This window comes from Alosa alosa, chromosome 3 (assembly GCF_017589495.1).
Source record: "Alosa alosa isolate M-15738 ecotype Scorff River chromosome 3, AALO_Geno_1.1, whole genome shotgun sequence".
Taxonomy (NCBI): Eukaryota; Metazoa; Chordata; class Actinopteri; order Clupeiformes; family Clupeidae; genus Alosa; species Alosa alosa.
This window is the reverse complement of record NC_063191.1, coordinates 4,807,136-4,828,752: the sequence shown is the minus strand read 5'-3', so window position 1 is coordinate 4,828,752 and position 21,617 is coordinate 4,807,136. Positions and strand designations below refer to the sequence as shown.

At 44.1% G+C, this 21,617-nt stretch overlaps 2 protein-coding genes across 2 annotated transcripts; both read right to left on the bottom strand.

Annotated features, from left to right (window-relative positions):
* Positions 1–16,241: 16,241 nt before the first annotated feature.
* LOC125292268 (putative uncharacterized protein DDB_G0268364) lies at positions 16,242–18,289 on the bottom strand. The gene is made up of 5 exons (XM_048239485.1): positions 18,154–18,289; positions 17,783–18,039; positions 17,430–17,675; positions 16,953–17,343; positions 16,242–16,871 (listed from the first exon to the last, which is right to left on the bottom strand). The coding sequence occupies exons 3-5, from the start codon at positions 17,483–17,485 to the stop codon at positions 16,242–16,244; spliced, it is 1,077 nt and encodes a 358-aa protein (XP_048095442.1). The 5' UTR covers positions 17,486–17,675; positions 17,783–18,039; positions 18,154–18,289.
* LOC125292267 lies at positions 18,281–20,166 on the bottom strand. The gene is made up of 5 exons (XM_048239484.1): positions 19,717–20,166; positions 18,964–19,635; positions 18,849–18,925; positions 18,550–18,759; positions 18,281–18,470 (listed from the first exon to the last, which is right to left on the bottom strand). The coding sequence occupies exons 1-5, from the start codon at positions 20,149–20,151 to the stop codon at positions 18,452–18,454; spliced, it is 1,413 nt and encodes a 470-aa protein (XP_048095441.1). The 5' UTR covers positions 20,152–20,166; the 3' UTR covers positions 18,281–18,451.
* Positions 20,167–21,617: the final 1,451 nt, after the last annotated feature.

Genomic DNA, 21,617 nt, shown 5'->3' with positions numbered 1-21,617 from the left:
AAACTCAGGCGAGCAAGTGCTCCACCAGCCATCATGACCACATTCTACCAAGACACCATTGAGAGCATCCTCTCCAGCTGTATCGCTGTGTGGGGCGGAAGCTGCACTGAATACAACAGGAAAGCCCTGCAGCGCATAGTGAACACAGCTGGAAGGATTATTGGTGCTTCACTCCCCTCCCTGAAGGACATTTACACCACCCACTTCACCCGCAAGGTGACCACAATTGTGGTGATGCAAGTCACCCCGCTCACAATCTGTTTGATCTACTGCCCTCTGGGAAGAGGTACAGAAGCCTGCGCTCCCGCACTACTAGACTCACCAACAGCTTCATACACCAGGCTGTAAGGATGCTGAACTCTCTCCCCCCTCCACCCTCAGCTACTTACATCCTTGGACCCACAATGGCCGCCTTGCACTACTCCACTTGCACACTTGTACACTTTGCAACTTGTTGTTGTTGTCCTGAAAACACAACACTTCTGCTGCTCTTACATAACTTGCACCACTATGCCACCACATTTCTTTCTTACTTAGGTCAAACAGAACTACCTCAGCCTTTTATTGGCCTCAGGGCTCTACACTAACATTTATTTTCAGGAGCACTTGTGCGCCCAAGTTAAAAAATTTAGGAGCACAGACAAAAATTTGGGCGCACAGTCAGTTCTGTACTTAACTTACACATAATGTAACATTATACTGCAGCTAACAGTTAAACATGCCAGTGCACCAATTGCAAATATTAAGAATGACTGACAACATTTAGGCTACAGGAAACAGGATTTCAAAGATCAATGCCTACTTTATATTCAGTCTGTTCCATTTTCCTACATTTTGTTAATGTAAAATAATATAATACATTGCCATAGTTGCATTTAGCCTGTTTATTAAGTATCCTGCCAAATGTAGGCCAATTTATTTATTTGTGAATCCATCTATAGCTAATCCAAATATGCCCATGGTGACCTATCTGACAGCATACTGCCTAACACTACAACTAAAACAGTCCATTTTCTCTTCCACAAAACCCAACATAGGCTAATCAAGGATCTATGTTTTATACTTTTAGTTTTTATTTGAAATATCTGCATTGATGGGGGCAGTAGGCAAACGTTATGCCTACTTTCGTTTTGCACTCCAGCTTGTATTTGGTGTAAACAAGCATGCGTGGAAGCCTGGAGTTCTCAATAGCGTTCTACCTTTGAATAAAATGGGAGTATTACGGGAGGCTACTTTTGTGCCGGTTCGCTACAGCTATATTTTGCATATTGCAGCCAATACATCAACTGGGCTAAAAGGCATGTTAGGTTACCTTTCCTTCTCACTGCATTCTCAGAATCTCATCCTGTTCCTCCTATATCCAATGAATTCGGTGGATAGAACAACTAATTTCTTCAATCTTTGCATCTTGGCTGGCTAGTCTAACTTTCCGCTTTTTTCTCTGTGGCGCTCTTGGATTTGATGGAAGCGACTACTAGCGGGTCACAACGCCAAACTGCTAACGTTGATGGGAGGTGTAGTTCTTATGCTGCATTCGCGACGTGATTCTATGGTTTGCACCAGTGATGTTTCTCGATGTTGCGGTGTATTTTATAGACAAACATTGACATGGTTAGAAGTCATTCGCACCAGTGCGCCTAAATATTTTTTTGCACTCGCACGGCATCATTTTTACTCGCATGTGCGAGTGAAATGGGCGCACTGTAGAGCCCTGGGCCTGACTTTGCACTACTATTCTATTGACTGTCTATGCACAATTTCAACCAAATTTTGCTGCTCTTATTTCTTCATTGTATATGCCCTCTTATTTACTTATTTTTTTGTTTACTTGAATGTTATGTTTGTCTGTGGACTTAATTGGTAAAATATGTCTTGTCTTCACCGTGGGATAGTGAGAAACGTAATTTCGATCTCTTTGTATGTCTGGAGCATGTGAAGAAATTGACAATAAAGCTGACTTTGACTAGTGCAGTGCCAGTTCAAACATGCCATTCCTGAAGAAAACCCGTAGCCCAATTACATGCCCACAGGTATGCCTGCTTTAAAAATAGGATGATAGGGAAACATCATTATGTGGCCTCTAATACATGTGTAATAAATGTAGGCATGGCTGCATGTTACATTTCTACAGATCAGAATGACATAAGCCTAACAACCGTTTTGAGTTAAGGCTAAATGTGTATTAAGCTTACTGAATAACTTCCTAATACTGAAGACAAACCATTTTGTGGAATGATGCATCATTGTCAGAAATTTGCAACGATGTGACTCAAAAACAGTCTTTAGCATAAGTGACGTCGCTCAGTCTGCCACTTGTTGTTGTCTAGCTATGTGGCATTGGCCTATCGCTCGTTTCAATTTGGGACCTTGCAGTCGGAATTGTCATTTGTTTAGTCAAAGTCTCAAGTCCAAAGCAGCCTGGGCTATTCGAAGCGATATTGCACTTTTATTTTGAGTGCTCACTACTACATACCCGTGTTTGTTGCTGTCGTGTTGTTGCAAAATCCGCGTAATCATTTTATGCAAGCAAACTGCATACAGGGAGTCTTTATTGTTGAGGTCTTTCATCTTGCATTTAACCCACGGTCAGACATGATAATCATCTTGCATCTTAACCCATACAAAGCGGTTCCCGATCCCACGGTGAATCCAAGACATTTTTTAAATTTTTAAGTCCACAGACCATCATCAAAAAGTGAGACCATATAAAATGAGAAAATCAGCAAAATTTTGTTGAAATTGTGCATAGACATCCATGGCCAATAAGAGGCTTGGTGGGTGGTGCAAGTTATGTAAGAGCTCCCAGGACAACAACACCAAGTTGTAACAAGTGGTCCCCATGGAAACAGTGCAGTGCAGCGATAAACGTCCTACGTAAATAAGCATATTTTGAAATATGCATTCAAAAATGTTCAAAATCGAGAGTGCACACCCTTGTGCCACGCGCGAGCCACATACGAAATCTTAGGTCAGTCTGACAAACGGTCAGTGAGATATGTGTGCCACAGACGCTTCTTGCTTTATAGAGATGAATACACTAGACTCCAGATATACAGTGCCAAGTCGAAAGTATTTCAGCTCAACTGCCCTCCCCAACTTATATGACTCATATCGCCTAACTGTGACAAATAAACTGCAAAGATGTCACACTTCGCAACCACTACGGATTTATGGTCGAGCAGAACATCCGAGCCGTACCTCTCCTTGACTGTGCATTTCATCAACGAATCTTGGCTACTCCAGCACTTTTGCTTGCAAACATCTTACTTCCCAGATGACCATACAGGCGACATCATTGCGGTGCAAACGTTGTCAGTGCACTCAGAGTTAACAGCTGGACGAGGCTACCTTGTTTTGGGCACAGACTCCATATTGCCATTGGTAAGTGGCCTACTTTGATTGCTTCTATGAAATGCAGTTGATGTTGAAAGTTATTTTGTTGTTTGTACCGTAATGACAAATAAAGGAACAAAAATAGGCAAAGCTTGTACACTAGGTTGAAATTGACAATTGAACAAATACTAGGCCTACATGAAATTAACAGTAATTAAACTGTAATAGACAAAATCATAACGGCAATAAACAAATGCATATAAATTTAGTATAAAGGTAGGCTACTGTTAGGCCTACATATCTGACAAGGACATCAAATCATTAAACTGTGATATTGTCTCACAATAAATGTTGTTCTGTATTTAATGTTTTCCAGAGAGGAGCATGAGGGATCCTAGAGTAGACAGAGCCATTGGAGTTTTGCAAGAAGGTCGTTGGAGCTTTTTCCCCATAGCTGGAAAATGAGTGGAGCACTTAGCGCTGCCCAAGACCAGCTGAAGCTCCCAGACCATAAACTCATCACAGAATCGACAACAAGATGGGGCTTAAGACAGCGCATGACGGAGAGATTTATTGAGCAAGAAAAGGCCATGTGCTGGAAGCAGACAAAAAGTGCAGGCATCTTATTCCAACATGGCAGCAGTGAGCAAAGCGCTTAGTGTAAGAGTTTACAGATGCTTATTCCAACATGGTAAGATGTTGATGTGCTGGAAGCAGTGAGCAAAGCGCTTAGTGTTAGAGTTTACAGATGCTTAAAACCTGGCTTGGCATTGTTCAACTCTGAGGTCCTGGCAGTGAAATCTGATGACACAGATCTAACCAAACACATAAAAAAAAAAAAACATCCTGGAGTACCTGAACACCAAGTACAAAGAAGACTGTGTGGATGACCTGTTAAGTTTGACATCCACACTTGACCGCCGCTTCAAAAACCGGTACAATGATGATGACCAGATTAAAGCCATTACGTCAACAATAACCACTGAGCTCATGGCTATGACAGCTGAAGACAGCCCTACCTCAGGCCTTTAACTACAGCTGCAGAAGGTGGAGCAAGTGGTGGTGGTGGTGGTGATGATGACACCTGGGAGGCAGCAAAAAAGACCAAAAAGTCTTTAGGGAGTTACTTTAAAAAACACAAAGTCAGTGGAGAGGAGTCACTGGCCACTGCCATTGAAAAGAAGCTCAAAAGCTACTTAATGATACCCGAGGTGGACAGTGACTTTAATCCACTTGATTGGTGGAAATCACAGGAGGTAAGTTTCCCCAGACTGGGGAAACTTGCTAAAAAATATCTCTGCATCCCTGCCTCAAGCAGCCCTTCAGGAAGGGCATTTAGCACTGGTGGAAATGTTGTAACATGTCACCGGGCTGCACTTAAACCTGACACTGTGGACAGACTGGTGTTCTTGGCCAAGAGGCCTATAATGTTCTATAATCTATAAAGTTCCAGCATCTGTCCATGCCAGTGTGTGCTGTAATAATGGTGACTATATTTTATTTCTATAAATTGTGGACCTTGTCTATATTAATGTCATTTGTTTACACACACACATACATATAATATTATTTAAGGTAATCTGATTTGGAAGTGCACCTTTTGGGCAGATTTTCCTTTGTATTTTTGTGTAATCTACTGGGCAGTACTTGAAGTTAGGTATTTGTTCAATAAGGCCATAGGTTGTAAGGCAATAAGGCCGTAAGGTTATATGGTTGTGTGCAATATGTTACAGATCAGAGCACTTTGTTTACAGATGCTATTTGCTTATTATTATTATTTCATTTTGCTTGTATGCTGCACAATTTACATTACAGCAGAGGTGTACAACTGAATGTTTACTCAGAGTTCAATGCTCTTACAACCCCGATTCCAAAAAAGTTGGGACAAGGTACAAATTGTAAATAAAAATGGAATGCAATAATTTCCTAATCTCAAAAACCTATGTTGTATTCAGAATAGAACATAGATAACATATCAAATGTTGAAAGTGAAACATTTTGAAATTTCATGCCAAATATTGGCTCATTTAGAATTTCATGACAGCAACACACCTCAAAAAAGTTGGGACGGGGGCAATAAGAGGCTGGAAAAGTTAAATGTACAAAAAAGGAACAGCTGGAGGACAAATTGCAACTCATTAGGTCAATTGGCAATAGGTCATTAACATGATTGGGTATAAAAAGAGCATCTTGGAGTGGCAGCGGCTCTCAGAAGTAAAGATGGGCAGAGGATCACCAATCCCCCTAATGCTGCGCCGACAAATAGTGGAGCAAAATCAGAAAGGAGTTCCACAGTGCAAAATTGCAAAGAGTTTGAACATATCATCATCTACCGTGCATAATATCATCCAAAGATTCAGAGAATCTGGAAAAATCTCTGTGCGTAAGGGTCAAGGCCGGAAAACCATACTGGATGCCCGTGATCTTCGGGCTCTTAGACGGCACTGCATCAAATACAGGCATGCTTCTGTATTGGAAATCACAAAATGGGCTCAGGAATATTTCCAGAAAACATTGTCTGTGAACACAATTCACCGTGCCATCCGCCGTTGCCAGCTAAAACTCTATAGTTCAAAGAAGAAGCCGTATATAAACATGACCCAGAAGCGCAGACGTCTTCTCTGGGCCAAGCCTCATTTAAAATGGACTGTGGCAAAGTGGAAAACTGTTCTGCGGAAATCATGGACGCCGTGTCATCCGGACTAAAGAGGAGAAGGACAACCCAAGTTGTTATCAGCGCTCAGTTCAGAAGCCTGCATCTCTGATGGTATGGGGCTGCATTAGTGCATGTGGCATGGGCAGCTTACACATCTGGAAAGACACCATCAATGCTGAAAGGTATATTGAGGTTCTAGAGGAACATATGCTCCCATCCAGACGACGTCTCTTTCAGGGAAGGCCTTGCATTTTCCAACAAGACAATGCCAAACCACATACTGCATCAATTACAACATCATGGCTGCGCAGAAGAAGGATCAGTGTACTGAACTGGCCAGCCTGCAGTCCAGATCTTTCACCCATAGAAAACATTTGGCGAATCATAAAACGGAAGATACGACAAAGAAGACCTAAGACAGTTGAGCAACTAGAATCCTACATTAGACAAGAATGGGACAACATTCCTATCCCTAAACTTGAGCAACTAGTCTCCTCAGTACACAGACGTTTACAGACTGTTGTAAAGAGAAGAGGGGATGCCACACAGTGGTAAACATGGCCTTGTCCCAACTTTTTTGAGATGTGTTGTTGCCATGAAATTTAAAAATCACCTAATTTTTCTCTTTAAATTATACATTTTCTCAGTTTAAACATTTGATATGTCATCTATGTTCTATTCTGAAAAAAATATGGACTTTTGAAACATCCACATCATTGCATCCTGTTTTTATTTACAATTTGTACCTTGTCCCAACTTTTTTGGAATTGGGATTGTACACTAGTTCAACTAGTATTTTGTATGTCCTTGAATTGTTTTTACTTGAATACTTACATGTTAAAGAAAATAAATAAGAACTGTTTTCCTTCAACATTGTGCCCATTATTATCATCAGTGATTAAGTAACTCGGACAAAACAACATCAAACTAATTTTTAATGGATATCGTCTAATTAGCGTTATCGTTAAAAATCGCCAAAAATATCAAGACATTATGTTTTGTCCATATCGCCCACCCCTAGTGAGCACAGCCAAGAAAGTGACAAGGCACCAGCAAGAGATGTCAGAGGGAACGACATATGGTGCCGGAATGGACATTTAGACTAGAATGATGTGACATCTACTGTTGTTCTTGTTCTGTGTCCATTCAACTGTCTAGCGTGGGATTTGTAGGCAACTTTGTGTATGATACGCCAATGTTGTCATTGAGTTACTGCAGTTGTAGGCCTTATATGCCTGCCATGTTATTAAATAATCAATTTTCATGAGCTTGAGACGTTCCATATTCCATAAGGGCCTGAGCATTTATTCTGTTTCTGAGCAATTGCTTCCAGTAAAAATGTATTAAAATCCCTTATTTAAATCTTTAAATGTCATTTTCTCAAAATGAGTTTTTTTTGTCATTCTCTGGTAGATACATCTCAGCCTATGTAGCACCTATGTACACCAACATTTCCAGTAATACACTTAGCAGTATTCTACCTTAAGATATTTACAAAGGGATTTGTTAATAAATCATTCCTGGCCTGATTTATGTGACATTTTAATCAAATATTATATATTTTGATTTACTACGTAATGAAAGCAGATATCCTGAAATCCCTCTAATTTTGTTTCCCTCGTGTGTTAACAAAACAAAAACAAAAAAAAAAAAAAAAAAAAAAAAAAATCACCTGGCTTTCTCATATGTTCAGAATTATATACCGAAAATATATGCAAAATCACGCATATTCAATTAGATAATGCATAATTTGCATAATTAAACATACAAATTTCAAAAACTTGCAATACATTTTTTTTCATACTTAAGTAATCAATTGAGGGAGTTCCATGGTGCTATCTATTATTTAAAAATGTTACCCTATTCACCTGTAGTGTCTCGCCTTAAGTCTTGTAAACCCATATTTAGCAGCAAAAAGGACATAGGCCTAGACAGCATATTAAATTACATGAAAATGTTTACTAGTTCATGGGAAATACACGATCAATTCGAATTTCATGTCAGCAACATGTTGCATGTGCTGCTTCACCTCTTCATTTAACAACATTCTGTTTAGGAACTGAGAAGACCAGTAATTACAGTTTTGATAATTAAATGTTGTCCCATTCCTGGCCAATATAGGATTTCAGTTGCTCAACAGTACGAGGTATTTAATTATGTTTTTCATTCCATGCTGCACCCAATTTGACAGGTCTGGACCGCAGACAGGCCATTTCAGCACCTGGACTCTTCCTCTATGGAGAAATACAGGTCTGCTTTAAATGCAGTGCCATTTGAGGTCCAAAAGACCACAGCCATCCAATATTGATTTTCAGCTCTATGCCTAGTTTGCAAATATTTATCTGGATTCTCTAAATATTTTAATGATATTATGTACTGTATGATGAACTCCCCAAATACTTCACAACTTCATGTTAAGATGCATTAAAATTACATTGTTTCATCATTTGTCCACACAGAGTGATGAATACTTTGCCTCTCTGGGATGCACTTTTTCATTCCCAATCATGTTTCCAGTTTGTTACCCTAATTACATTCCTCCTTTTGTTCAATACATGTTCAGTAGGCTAGCCTACCATTGTTGCAGGAATCAAATATAAGGTATCCATTCCATTTTTACTAATTTTTCACACATTCCAACATAAAGAAGCAGAATGAGAAACCAGTCATAATAGTCATGGGGAGATTCCTTCCAAACTGCCCCATCACGTCTTTGAAATTACGTCATGAGGGCGGGGTTTCAGCTTGTGCAGTCGGTGGAAAGACAACGGCAAGAACTGAATAGAGGCACAGGCTCCCGCAATATTTTAAGGTCATGTAGCATTGTGACAAGTTCCTTTTTTTCCCAAAACCATGGTTATATTATGAAAGCCTAATATCCATCTCCTCCCCAGCATGCCAATAACCAGGCAGCTTTTTAATACCCCAATATCATTAGCAGATCCCCTGCAAACTGGCAGGCTGTGTTAAATCAGCCCGGGACCTTCAACTGTGTTCCCAACCTTAACAGCACCAAAAAAGCCACCCACTCACCCTCCACATTCAGAAGAATCTTTTCAGCAGTCATATTCTCAGCCGGCACGTAACATGGAATGTGCAGTTGACAATACTGACAACAACAACAGGGATCAAATCACTAACTCTTGATTGCAATTCGGCTGTTTGATATTGTTGGGGTCCCAGCAATAGAAATGGTACTGACAGTAGTTTTGAGAACATGCCGGGACCCAGTAGGCCCATGACATTCTGTATTCCTGTATTGATTAGCAATAGAACGGATCAAGACCATCGACCTTACAGGGTAAACCAGTCAAAATCCCCTACCTGTACCACAACAACCACAAAATTCCCCCGCACCTCATATTACCTTAACACTTAGAGTAAAACTAGCACTTCTGAATATAAAATCTCTTTCAAACAAATTATTTTTAGTCAATGCTTTTATCTGCACACACAACCTCGATTTTCTACTTTTAAAGGAGACAAGGTTAGATCAAGCAAACAGCGCTACTACCCTCATAGAATCAGCCACCCCAAATTTCCGCTTTCTAAGGGGATAGGGGGATAGCTACAATATTCAAAAAATCCTTTCAGTTCAATCATTGGGTGACTTTGTATCATTTGAATACCTGTGTGCACTCATTAAATCATCTCCTCAGATTTTACTACTGACTATTTACAGGCCTCCAAAACACTCAGCTAAAGTCTTTCTTAATAGTTAGGTGAACTGTTGTCAACTAACTGCATAGAGTTTGACTATTAGATCTAAACTTGCATGTGGATAATCCTGAAAACGGTTATGCCAAGGAATTAATAGCACTACTTGATGGCTTCAACCTAACACCACATGTACAGGGGCCAACACACACTCTTGGCCATACCCTCGACCTTATCACAAATGGTCTCAATGTCTCTACAACAGTTAAAGATCTATGGCCCGTTGCACACAAGCAGAATTAAGATATCCGGGATAAGTTACTGAGCTGCGCTCAATGAATCCAAAACTAGAGCGTACAGGCTTAATTGGTTGCACAAAGACCAATCCAGGATGAGCAGACACGGATCCATCAAGCCAGGTGAAACCTATCCTGGATAAGTGTGCGCTCACAGCTCCCTCAAATAGACCCCGCCACCGATCACAGATTCACTGATTCACCATGGCAACTAGAGCGGCTTCATTGCTTCTTCTACGGTGTAAAGTAGGTAGCGATTGCCTTTTCACAACAGCAACAAACAGCAACACTAGGGTGGTCCTTATTTCGAAAGTTGCTAAACAACAACAGGCCCATATCCAATCTACCTTTTTTCGTCTCTAATAAAGTAACCATTTTCCTAACATCAAATGGGTATTTTGATTACTTTGTCAGGTTTTCGGGCAAATCACAGCACTGAAACAGCCCTTAAGGTTTTAAATGGCATGCGCCTCAATACAGATGCAGGCAAAACATCAGTCCTAGTGCAGCATTTGACACTGTAGATCACAACATATTACTACACGCTGTGAAATAATTTAAATATTCTCATGAGTGAATGTCTATTTCTAAAATGATACAGGGTTGAATCAAAGTGAAGTTTAATGTCCCATATCGACAGCAAGTACCCTACACTATCATAACAGGTTAATTGTAATACAGGAGAAACTTTTCAATTAATACAAATTAGAGGTGAATATCGGTATCGGCCAAAATGAGCTTGTAAATATCGGCATATCAAATATCAGCTAAAATTCAATATTGTGTATCCCTAATGAAAACATTAGCCTGTTTCATGTATGTGTTATAAAGTCTTGGCTTCCCATTTTAAATCCTCAACTTTGTCAAAAACGATTCAGAACAATCTACTTGATGTTTCAACTACCATTTAAAAATGAAACAGACAGCACCGTTTTTTTTTTTTTGGCATATTTATAAGACCACTTGACATTTCATGCAAAGTACAATTGTCCACTATAGATATTGATGTGGCTGGAGTGATTGATTCAGAAACATTTTCTAGGATTCTTTAATGCATCAGGAGGCAAATGCAAAGTGGATTTTTAGTTTTGTAGAAGGCAGTGACAGAAACAAACCGGTTGGTTAAACATATGCCAGAGGAGCTCCTCCTGGTACCTCCTGGTATAATTTCTTAATGTGAATTTCTTAAGTGAACACTGCATATGCGCAGTTTGTTGTTTGTTATGTGTAAGGGTTCAATCTAGTGTCAAGGAGTGGGTATCCCAGAGGCAAGAATGTCTCTTAAATAGGCTACTGAATTTGACATTGCTTAGAGCCTGCACTATGTCTTATGTGGCATAATTAGTAGCTTAGAATATTGGAAGGTTGTTGTTTCAAGATGTTGTGGACATCAACTGGGCATTAATACACTTGGTTTAATTTTATTTTTTTGCAGTGTATAGCTGAACAAACTGGTTGGATAATGGCATTGGATGGCAATGGCAATTTAGTGATAGCTGTGTGGTGGTAGGCTCTTTTGTAGGCTTCACCGTGATTAATATCACCAATTAGTGCGTGGACCACCAATTAAAAAGTGGAGATTTTGTTTTCGAGGGCATGGCCATAGATAGCATAGTCTTTGCAAGCAATATGTCTAACAAAAATATGCAAACTTAAAATAATACATAAACCTTGTTTACTGTCCTGTCGTAGGCCTACTACACCCCACTTGTGGCCTGTACTTTTAGATGGTAGATTTCTCAACAAATTACCCTGTCTAGCTCTCTGACTGATCAAACGACATAGCTTTTGTTTATGCCATTGTAAACAGTTCAATGTCATCATGTGTCTCATACATTCAACCTCGCCAACTTTAGCAGGTGTGTTAAGATGCAAAAGGTGTGTTAGGCACAATGTTCGTTTCCGGGTCATAATTTTATAACTGTATCACTAAAAAAAAATACCACCAGCCGCCACTTTGTTACACTGTATACTTCGCCCACTACACGCACACAAGCGGCGGCAAGGAGAGGGCTAGGCGTCTGCAAGCGTATTCGTACCGCAATAATGGACACATACCGTAACATGGGAGCTAAAATAAAACTGACACGCTCACGCCACGCAGGCAGCGTGCAGTGGCCAAAATGCGCAAGGACGCATGCACGTGTGTGCAAACCTGCACCTAGAACTTTCATCAGAGAAACTATTCATGGGTTTCATCAGGCACCATGCAGTCTGCATTGATAATCAAGGTGCTTGATTTTATACACCTGTGGAAAGGGACATGATGAAACCCATCAATAATTGAGCCTCACCCTAACCCCCAAACGTTTTAAGTTAACGGCATGAGCGATTTCCAACATTTTAACGACATAAAAAACAACTACAAATATCAGTTATGTCGTCAGCAGTGGTCAAAATGCTATACTATAATAAAGCCTCACTCTAACCTACAAAGTTTTTTATGTTCACGGCATGAGTGATTTCTAACATAACAAAAAACAAACTCGAATGTTGCTGGTTCCAAATGTGTCAAACCCATAACTTCTCAAACACGAATGCAAATTAATTGCAACCTTAACTTAATATAGTGCAACATCGGTTAACGCTTTAGTTTCTCGGGAAATAGTCTTACACTTCAAAATAACTCACTAAAGACAGTAACGTTACTTACTGTTCGTTTGCCAGGTGGCAGGTCGATCAGGGCGTTTCGGCTGCTCGCGACCTAGAATATAAATAGTCACGTTAGCCAAAATCAATAAATTAGAGGAATCATTACCCATTTTCTAGCATTTCCTAGCTTGAATAACGACAACACAATCAAAAATACCTGGTCAACCTTTGTTACATTAGTTTCTTTACCACATTAATCACAAAATAAGCGTAGAGGTAGCCTTCTCTTTTTCCTCCTAAAATGACAGATGCAGTCATATGGACGCTGCGAAGATGCTAACGTTAGTGCTAGGTTCGCACGAGGACCACCTTCAGATTGTACTCGTGACTCGTAAAACCAAAAAAGCTCCAGATAAATACAGGTGTTTACCTTATTCTCGGATTAGACTATACATTACTAAAATGCAATGACGAATCAACATGTACAGTATGCGTTAGATTGTGAGACAAATTAACTTACCTCCGTTCACATGAAACAGGCAGTCGAACTGAACTTTTTCACCAAGCTAGCTAACAGGTGAAGTAAATGTCTACGTTGACGCCAACCACACAAAGGCTGTACTGCTAGATAACACTACTTTATAATGCATATGGTTCTCACTCGAAATACAATTAGCACATTTAAAACTAAAATACTGAATAAACACCATGCACTTCTTGCCTGCCCTGCACAACTCTTCTCTCCGCCATCATCATCTGATCTGACCACGGATGATGAGCCAAACCATGCAGCGTAGTAACCTTCCGCAACAAGTTTGTGTAGTTAAATTGGATGTTTGATTTCGTTATTGAATTGTTAGCTAAAGTTAAAACATGTAAACGCAAAACTTCACGTATGATCCACTCACCAAGATGTCGAATACTTCACCATGAAATAAATCTGTCAATGTGTGTGCCCTATTTGGTTTCAGCGGATGGATTCAAATTTGACAGTTGAGGTAAAACAGCAGCAGCAGCAGAGCCTACGTCTCAACACAAAGTAGTCCACAGGCTGACAAGCTTGCTGAACAACCCAGACAGCGAAATTTATTTTTATTTGGGCCAGGTCTTCGCTAAACGGACCTGGGCCGGGCTCATTCTTTCCAACGGCCCAAATACCGTAACAGATTGGAATTATGGATCAGAGACAGATCTTGACCAGAACTGGTCCAGTAGCCTACAGTTATTAATGACTTGGCATTTGGTGCGGATCTGGCCCAGATCACATTTTTGTTCCAACCATTCACTTAATCAGCTGATTCTAGCACAACTCTGAAGCCAGGAAGATCAGCTAATTAGTGAAAATAATAATAATAATATAATTTATTTATATAGCACTTTTCAAGCACAAAGTACAAAGTGTATCAGAAAGGCATCTATATACCGATTATGCCCTTGAACATTATAAGCTACAATGCCATCCTTATGGTCAGCTCACACTGTAAGGAAATGTCCAGTAAAAAAACAGTGTTCCATGACTGTGTTCCAAGGCTCCATGACTTTGTTAACACAGGGCACCTGAACATAGAAAACAAATTTGATAATTTTCAAAACAATTTGAATGTTTTGAGAGAAAAGAATAGTCAATCGGTCACATTTGACTGCAAACAAAACAGGAGGGTTAACTCTAAGTTAATGTAAAATAACAACATTAACTTCCTGTAAACTAGGAAACAACTGGCAGGATTTCCAGGATCTTAAGAGCATTTTACACATGATTAAAATTAACTCTTGAAGTGTTAATGGAACTTTTCCCTCCAAATTTGACACTAGTGATTTTACTGTTTTCCAGACAATAAAAAGAATGATCTTACATGTGCTGTGTAGATTTCAGGTTGGTTTATGCCTTCCCCAAATGCAAAACAATACTATGATAATGTTAATTGGATGTGAATTAACAGGAAAGAGATGAAAGAGAAGAAAACAATTAAGTTTGATTAAACAACAATGAACAGAGTGTAATTTAACATGTCTCTTTGGAAAGCAAAGTGCAGTATTTTAAAATAACAGGTTTATAATGTTGAAATCTGGGTGTAAATTAACGGTAAACATTTAGAGTGTGAATGTGCAGGTGTTCCAGGAATGCTGAGGATACAAACATGCAAAATCAGTAAAATGAAGGACTTGGTAGAATTTGAATGCTACATTGGAACAGTACCCTGGAAATCCAGAGTTCTCGCGAGAGCACAATAGAATTGTTTCTGCGAGACACACTGGCAATGAGCAATGATGCACGTTACTTTTACCCCTCGCATTCCTGGGAACCAGCTAAACTGATGAAGACAGTGCTGCAACATTGGAGGACGGTACACATTGGTCGTAGTGTTATCGTGTCGAAGTCCGAAATCATTCAGAGTAAACATGGTGTAGTGTTATCCAATTGCGTGCAGTGAGATTTTTAAATGCATGCTTGTTGCCGCCCCTCGAGTTGGGCCATTACATTGTTCGTGGCCAGACCCTTAATCTTTCTAGATTACCAGGGTCTGGATTTTCCAGTCTATTGGAACAGTACATCAGCGGGACTTGATGACAACATCCTTCAAATAGTAGCCATTAGGCTATAAGGATCCCTCCATGAGTTTGAGAAACGGTCAAAGTCCCTTCAGTAGAAGCAGATCGGCCCTATTTTAAAAACCCTCTTGGCTCTAATGAAATAAATTGCTTATTCATTTACAGTACTTTTAAATTTGATAAAGGACAAGACAACAATAATAACAGTATAAAATGACACAATTTATTCAAAATATGAAGTTAAGGCATAATAAAGGCCCAGGATAAAGGACAGTGCAGCATATCAGTGTGTGGAAAGGGCTTTAAAAAAGAAATAGAATAAATGTTCAGTAAAAATGGGTAAAACAACAGTAGCTTGGGCCTGAAATAACATGGCATCAGAGTGAGATAACCACACCACATCAATCACAGCATTAGGCAGTGTGCAGACTGTGCGCACAGAACAGCCTGGTTTAGAACAACAGCGGCGCACAGACATGTTTTTTTTACAGCACATTAATCACAACATCGGCAGTGTAAGGTGTCAAAGCACAGGTGCAGAACAACTGCCTGGTCTAGAACAGCAGGACATCAGAGAGGGAGGAACAGACATGGCATCCAATCATAAGCACAGGTGCAGAACGTCAACAGCGGCACATCAGGGAGGAACAGACATGGCTTTTTTTAAACAGCACATCAATCACAGCACAGCACAGTCAGTCAGTGTAAGGTGTGTGAGCACAGGTGCAGAACAACAGCCTGGTTTAGAACAGCGGCACATCACAGACAAGGCATACAATAATAAACAGCACATCAATCACAGCACAGGCGCATAGGCAGTGTAAGGTGTGTAAGCACAGGTGCATAGGCAGTGTGAGGTGTGTAAGCACAGGTGCATAGGCAGTGTGAGGTGTCAAATCACAGGTGTACACAATGCAGTGGCATGACAATATGACACTCTGAGGGAAGAAGACAGTTGTATGACAGTGTGATACAGGTGAGGCTACCAAGTCCCCGAAACTGTCCATGATCCCATCCTGAGTGTGGACCGGTGTTGGTGAGAAGCCTCCACACCACGGCAAGGTCCCGGTCTTCGTGGAGGTAGAACTAAAGAACAAAACACACACACTGAACTATATACACTGCACCCCGGCATAAGGGTGAAGTGAGTCCGGTGCTCAACTCTTGTCTTTCTCCCGCATCTCCCTCAACCTCCCCGCTGCCGCCACACAGAAAGTGTCCGACTTGTAGCCGGAGTGTCCAGTCTCCTTCCGCCTGGGCTGTCCGCACTGTCCGCACACATGTGGAGTCTTGGCCCTGCTCCCCTTCTTCCACCTGTAGTACACGGTGGAGTACGGCACATAGGGAGGAGGAGCAGTGGCAGGGCCAGCTGTGGCAGGGTGTGCTGCAGCAAGTGGCGGAAGGAGCTGTGCCGCTGCAAGTGTCTGAGGGAGGATGGGGAGTGGGGGGACGTTGAGGAGCACCATCACCCTCTGGTGGTGCCGCTGGCCGGGCCGGGTTAGCCGCCACCACTGCTGCCGGCCGTGGCCTGATGAGTCTGTGCACCACCACCTCAGCTGGGGGACGATCCACCGCCGCCGCTGGGCCTGCCGCTGCTGCCACCACCACTGCTGCCGCCGCTGCTGCTGCTGCTGAGCCCGCTGCTGCAGCTTGTCGTGGTGGTGGCTGTGGTGGTGGTGGTGTTGGTTGTGGTTGTGGTGGTTGTCGTGGTGGTGGTGGTTGTGGTGGTTGTGGTCGCCCCTCTGCTGCAGCGCCAGGTCCCGGTGCCTGCATACTGCATACATCACCTGTTTAAATGAATGATACAAAATCAGCAAACAGCCTAACACCAGAAGACCTTGCTTTCCATATAATGCCCTTTCACATACCTTCTTTGTCGAATCCATCCATTCTTGTACAGCTGCGTGGCGTTGTTCCCCCCGAGTACGCTCACGCAGCATGGAAATGACCCGCTGGTCGCAGGAAAGCATGTACGTCAAGAGAGCCGGGAACTGAGACTGGCGTCCCGGCTCCAGCTGTCTGACGACCTCCTGCGACCATCCAGCCACCTTCCTCTGACACCGACGGCACTCCAGGTACTCCGTGACCATCAAGTACCAGTACGCTGCTGCAGCTTGTCGTGGTGGTGGTGGTGTTGGTTGTGGTTGTGGTGGTTGTCGTGGTGGTGGTGGTTGTGGTGGTTGTGGTCGCCCCTCTGCTGCAGCGCCTGGTCCCGGTGCCAACACAGTCCTCACCTTCTCCCTTTGGGTTTTCATGAACCTGAGAGCATAATTGAATATCATTAAACACTCATTATCTACATTGTGCATTTTATACAAATGAAGAACCATGTCCGTTTCACCTACCACTGGGAGAGGGTCCTCTGATTCAGCTCGAAGAGCTGAATAGGCGCCCGAGCCATCAGCCTCTGGTGGCCAAGCACCAAGTCGCGGACGTGGTGGTAATGCAGCAGTATGCAGTCCCAGCTCCTCCGGCTGCCGTACACTCTGGTGCCTGAGGGGTAGAGGTGGCACAGCTGGGTGCATACTGCTTCCACCACGCGACTGGCACTCGGCCAGGTGGCAGGTCCAGAGGTCTGTCCGACCAGGCAGCTGCAAAAACAACATTGACCATAATGAACATGATGGATAAGTGACATTTGAAGATTAGGCTACATTTCCACATTATTATTTTTTTTTTCAAACTTAGCCTTACTTACTGTTTCAGGCTTTCCACACCAGTGATGCTGGCGTGAGCCGATTTTGCTGCCTAGAAGCGCCCCTGAGCTGGCCTATCCCGATGGCGAGGAGGGTAGACAACTCTGGCCCTGTCGTACGGTGACAGGGCCTCGTAGAGCTCAATGAGCTCGTCCACCCTCCTCTCGGACAAGGCCTCGTCGCTACGCAACCCCACTAAGGCCGTGGCCAGCTTGCCCACGGCCAGGAACCCAGGCTGGTCATCCGGTCCTCTGTACTCCTGCATACACACACAGGCAGAGAATGAATACATGTAGTGAATCTGAACGATGCTGGCTGGGTGTGTAAAAGGTGAGATGCATTGCCAGTGTGAGGGCAGTGTTTGTTTACTCACCTCAGGAGCTGGCTGAGGTGGCGGAGAGGACCGACCTGGCGAGTGGGGTGCGGGCTCAGGGGTGGTCGTACGTGATGGCTCGGGCACGGGTGCCTCATCAGCTGGGGTCCCTGACCGCGGATCCCTCAGAGGTGTGAAGTCGCCCGGAAGTGGGATGGTGAGGTCATCCACCTCCTCGTGGGCGACTTCAAATCCATCCTCAGAGGGTGGGGCAAGAGGAACGTTCCCATCCGCGTCCGGAGTATCAGGGTCCATGCTGATGTCCTGCAGCACTTCGCCCGTCTGGGACTACAGGTACTCAATACCGATGAGTTCCCCTGCAGTCACCAAAAAAAAAAAAAAACACATCAATAATATTGTAATAATATACACCACAAGACGTATGTGTTTTCTCACCGGTGTACTCCCTGGCCCTGGTGTAGTCCTGAACCAGACTCATGCCAAGCACCCTTTGGCTGAGCTGGTCCAGGGAGTGCTGCAGGGGGCCACTGTAGGAGCGGAGCAGTGGCCATCCCTCCGCCATGGACGCCGCCCTGTCCTCGTTCCACCACCGCATCAACCCTTCCAGGAGAAAAGCCTGGAACAGCCAGGCGCTGGCACTGTCTCCTGCGAGGACGAGAGGTGAAATTAACTACTTTTGCATTTAAAAGAGAGCGAAAACACATTGACGGGACAAATTGTAATGTGCAGCTTACCTGGAATGAACAGGTTGAGGTGCAGATGGAAGATCCAGGGATGTGGAGCCACGTGCACAATGGTACAGCTGATCCCCCTTGGTCAGCCTGCCCGTCTCGGTGTACAGCTCCACACCCGGTGGGTCCTGAATGCAGCGGAGGTGGCGCTTCTGCACTGCCCAGATTGCCTGGATGCGGTCCTGGTCCAACAGTGGAATGCCCGTGGTGTCTCGTCCCGTCCGAAGATCTTCAGGAGGTCATCGATCAGCCGCTCCGACTCCGCAGCTCCACGCGTGCGTCGACGGCAGTGGAGGGCCATCTCCTTGCGGCTGACGTGCCTCCAAACTCCGGCGTCCAACGGGAAGGACATGCCCTGCGCCACCAGCGTCCTCTTCTTCGCGTCCTGCAACCGGGCTGCGTCCTCCTCCTGCCATTCGAAAATGGCGGAGGACAGCTGCTGCATGAAGGGCCTGTAAAGCTGGTGGCTCTCGGTTGTGACACCTGACGCCAAGCGGCGCATCAGGTGCCAAATGTCCAACCGGACCACCAGCTCGCCCCACTCGGCGAACATGGCAGCAGCTGCCCCCGGTCGTCCGTAGGAGGAACAACAGTCCTGGTTGACGTAGAGGACCTGTGGCGGCTCCACCCCGGCGTCCTGGTACCGCTGCACAATCCCCGCAGCCATGGGCAACAGACGGGCCCCCTCGGAGGCCGTGAGCACGGACATTAGCACTTGCCCGTGCTCGTTCCCGATGTTTGTCGCCCATGCTGCGGTCCCAGCAGCGGCACCGGCGAGTTTCCGGGTCACCTGTTTAAATGAATGATACAAAATCAGCAAACAGCCTAACACCAGAAGACCTTGCTTTCCATATAATGCCCTTTCACATACCTTCTTTGTCGAATCCATCCATTCTTGTACAGCTGCGTGGCGCTGTTCCCCCGAGTACGCTCGCGCAGCATGGAAATGACCCGCTGGTCGCAGGAGAGCATGTACGTCAAGAGAGCCGGGAACTGAGACTGGCGTCCCGGCTCCAGCTGTCTGACGACCTCCTGCGACCATCCAGCCACCTTCCTCTGACACCGACGGCACTCCAGGTACTCCGTGACCATCAAGTACCAGCCGTCGATGTCCAGGACTCTCCGGATGGTCTTGTAGAGCCCAGCCTTTGTGAATGGCTTTGTGCAGCCAGGCTGGGCACATGCCGGCCGGACGCCCCACAGACGAAGGAGCATCCAGAGGAACAACCGGCACGCAAAGAAGGCGGCTGGGGAGGCGGGTGGCTGAGCATATGTGCATTTGCACAAATAGGCTGACACCAGACATAATTTCACTGCATTTCTTACTTCCAGTAACTATATGCATGTGACAATAAACTTCCTTGTATCCTTGTATATGTCGGCCGGGGTTGCGGGGGATCCCATCACAGGTTGAGGTCGGTGGTGAGAGAGGTCTTCCCCCTGCTGTCCATGGTGAACAGCGCCCGGCCGACACACTCCTGCTGCTCACGACAGAGAGCTGTCCGCCAGCTCTCTGGTATGTTTGGCTGCAAGATAAAAAAACAAGATAAACACACTGTTAAAGGGTTGAATGGCTTTGGCGTGCTGCAGAGTGCGCGTGGCAGGAAGCTGCGCTGATGCGTGGCAGGAAGCTGCGCTGATGCGTGGCAGGAAGCTGCGCTGATGCGTGGGCATAAGCTTACCTCAGCCGCAGCAGGAGCGGACCAGATGGGCTGCTCCACGTTCCTCTTCTTCCTCTTCCTCTTCGCTGGTGCCGGCGCTGGGGCCAGGGTGGCCTCCCTCGACGGCGTCTCCTCCACGGAGACGCAGCGAGGCTCCTGGATCACTGCCGGCGGCGGCGGAGAGGGAGCGCGGACAGGAACACGCGTCGGTGGAGCAGCCGAACGATGACGCGGTGGTGGGAGCCGCGCGGGAGGAAGAGGAGACGGTGCCGGAGGAGGTGGTGGAGGAGGCGTCCCTGAAGGACCTGTACATCCGTTTCAGGCACAGGACACTGAAAAAACCAGCGCAACACACAACCTAGCTTAACAGGGGAGCAGATGCAGATGGACAAATCTGAAAATTACCAATAGCTAATGAAGAGGGACATTAGATGGGGTGGATTTATTAGTGCTAAAAGCCAGGACCTGCAACAGGGTGAGAGGGGAGAGGTGTGAAATTTAAACTACCAACATGAAGATAACACAGACCACCAGTCAGAAGCAGAGGAGGGGAGGCCAGAAAAAAGAAAAAACAGGTATGTCACAAACCTGCTGAATCCAGGATAATGATTGTTGCACTCAGGTTTTGCTCAGTTTGTCTACATCAGATGTGTCAAACTCATATTGGGCAGTGGGCTGGATTTGTTGGAATGAGACCTTGTAGGGGTAGTCATCATCATTTTTCTGCATGGGTATCAGATTGTTGTTTGATGATATACTCTTCTACTATACCCACTTATAACCAAGTACAAATCATGTACTGCTATCATACACTGCTCTTTTTCTCTTTAAATACCCTACTTCCATGTCAGTTTTCTCAGCCTCTTCCTTCCTGAAGATGGTTATAGTGCTTTTTATTAATGCAATTTATCAAATCATAGAAATATCTCTTATTACAGACAATTGGATGGGATTATCATTTTTTCTAATTTTACCTTCCTACGCAAGAACATCTGAAGGGCCGCATGAAACCTGCTGGCGGGCCTGATCTGGCCCATGGGCCTTATGTTTGACACACCTGGTCTACATTATGTTTGTCTCTAAACTAAGGCATGTAAAAAGATTTAAGCAT

What these genes read in the sequence shown, in the direction of transcription:
- LOC125292268 (XM_048239485.1), bottom strand. Translation starts at nt 17,485, where the DNA reads ATGGCTCGGGCGCCTATTCAGCTCTTCGAGCTGAATCAGAGGACCCTC. An exon ending in CAGAGGACCCTCTCCCAGTG is followed by an intron (nt 17,344 to 17,429) that starts GTAGGTGAAACG and finishes TTATGCTCTCAG; the next exon opens with GTTCATGAAAACCCAAAGGG. An exon ending in GGATGGATTCGACAAAGAAG is followed by an intron (nt 16,872 to 16,952) that starts GTATGTGAAAGG and finishes TCATTTAAACAG; the next exon opens with GTGATGTATGCAGTATGCAG.
- LOC125292267 (XM_048239484.1), bottom strand. Translation starts at nt 20,151, where the DNA reads ATGTCTGGTGTCAGCCTATTTGTGCAAATGCACATATGCTCAGCCACC. An exon ending in GGATGGATTCGACAAAGAAG is followed by an intron (nt 19,636 to 19,716) that starts GTATGTGAAAGG and finishes TCATTTAAACAG; the next exon opens with GTGACCCGGAAACTCGCCGG. An exon ending in CCTCAACCTGTTCATTCCAG is followed by an intron (nt 18,760 to 18,848) that starts GTAAGCTGCACA and finishes TCGTCCTCGCAG; the next exon opens with GAGACAGTGCCAGCGCCTGG.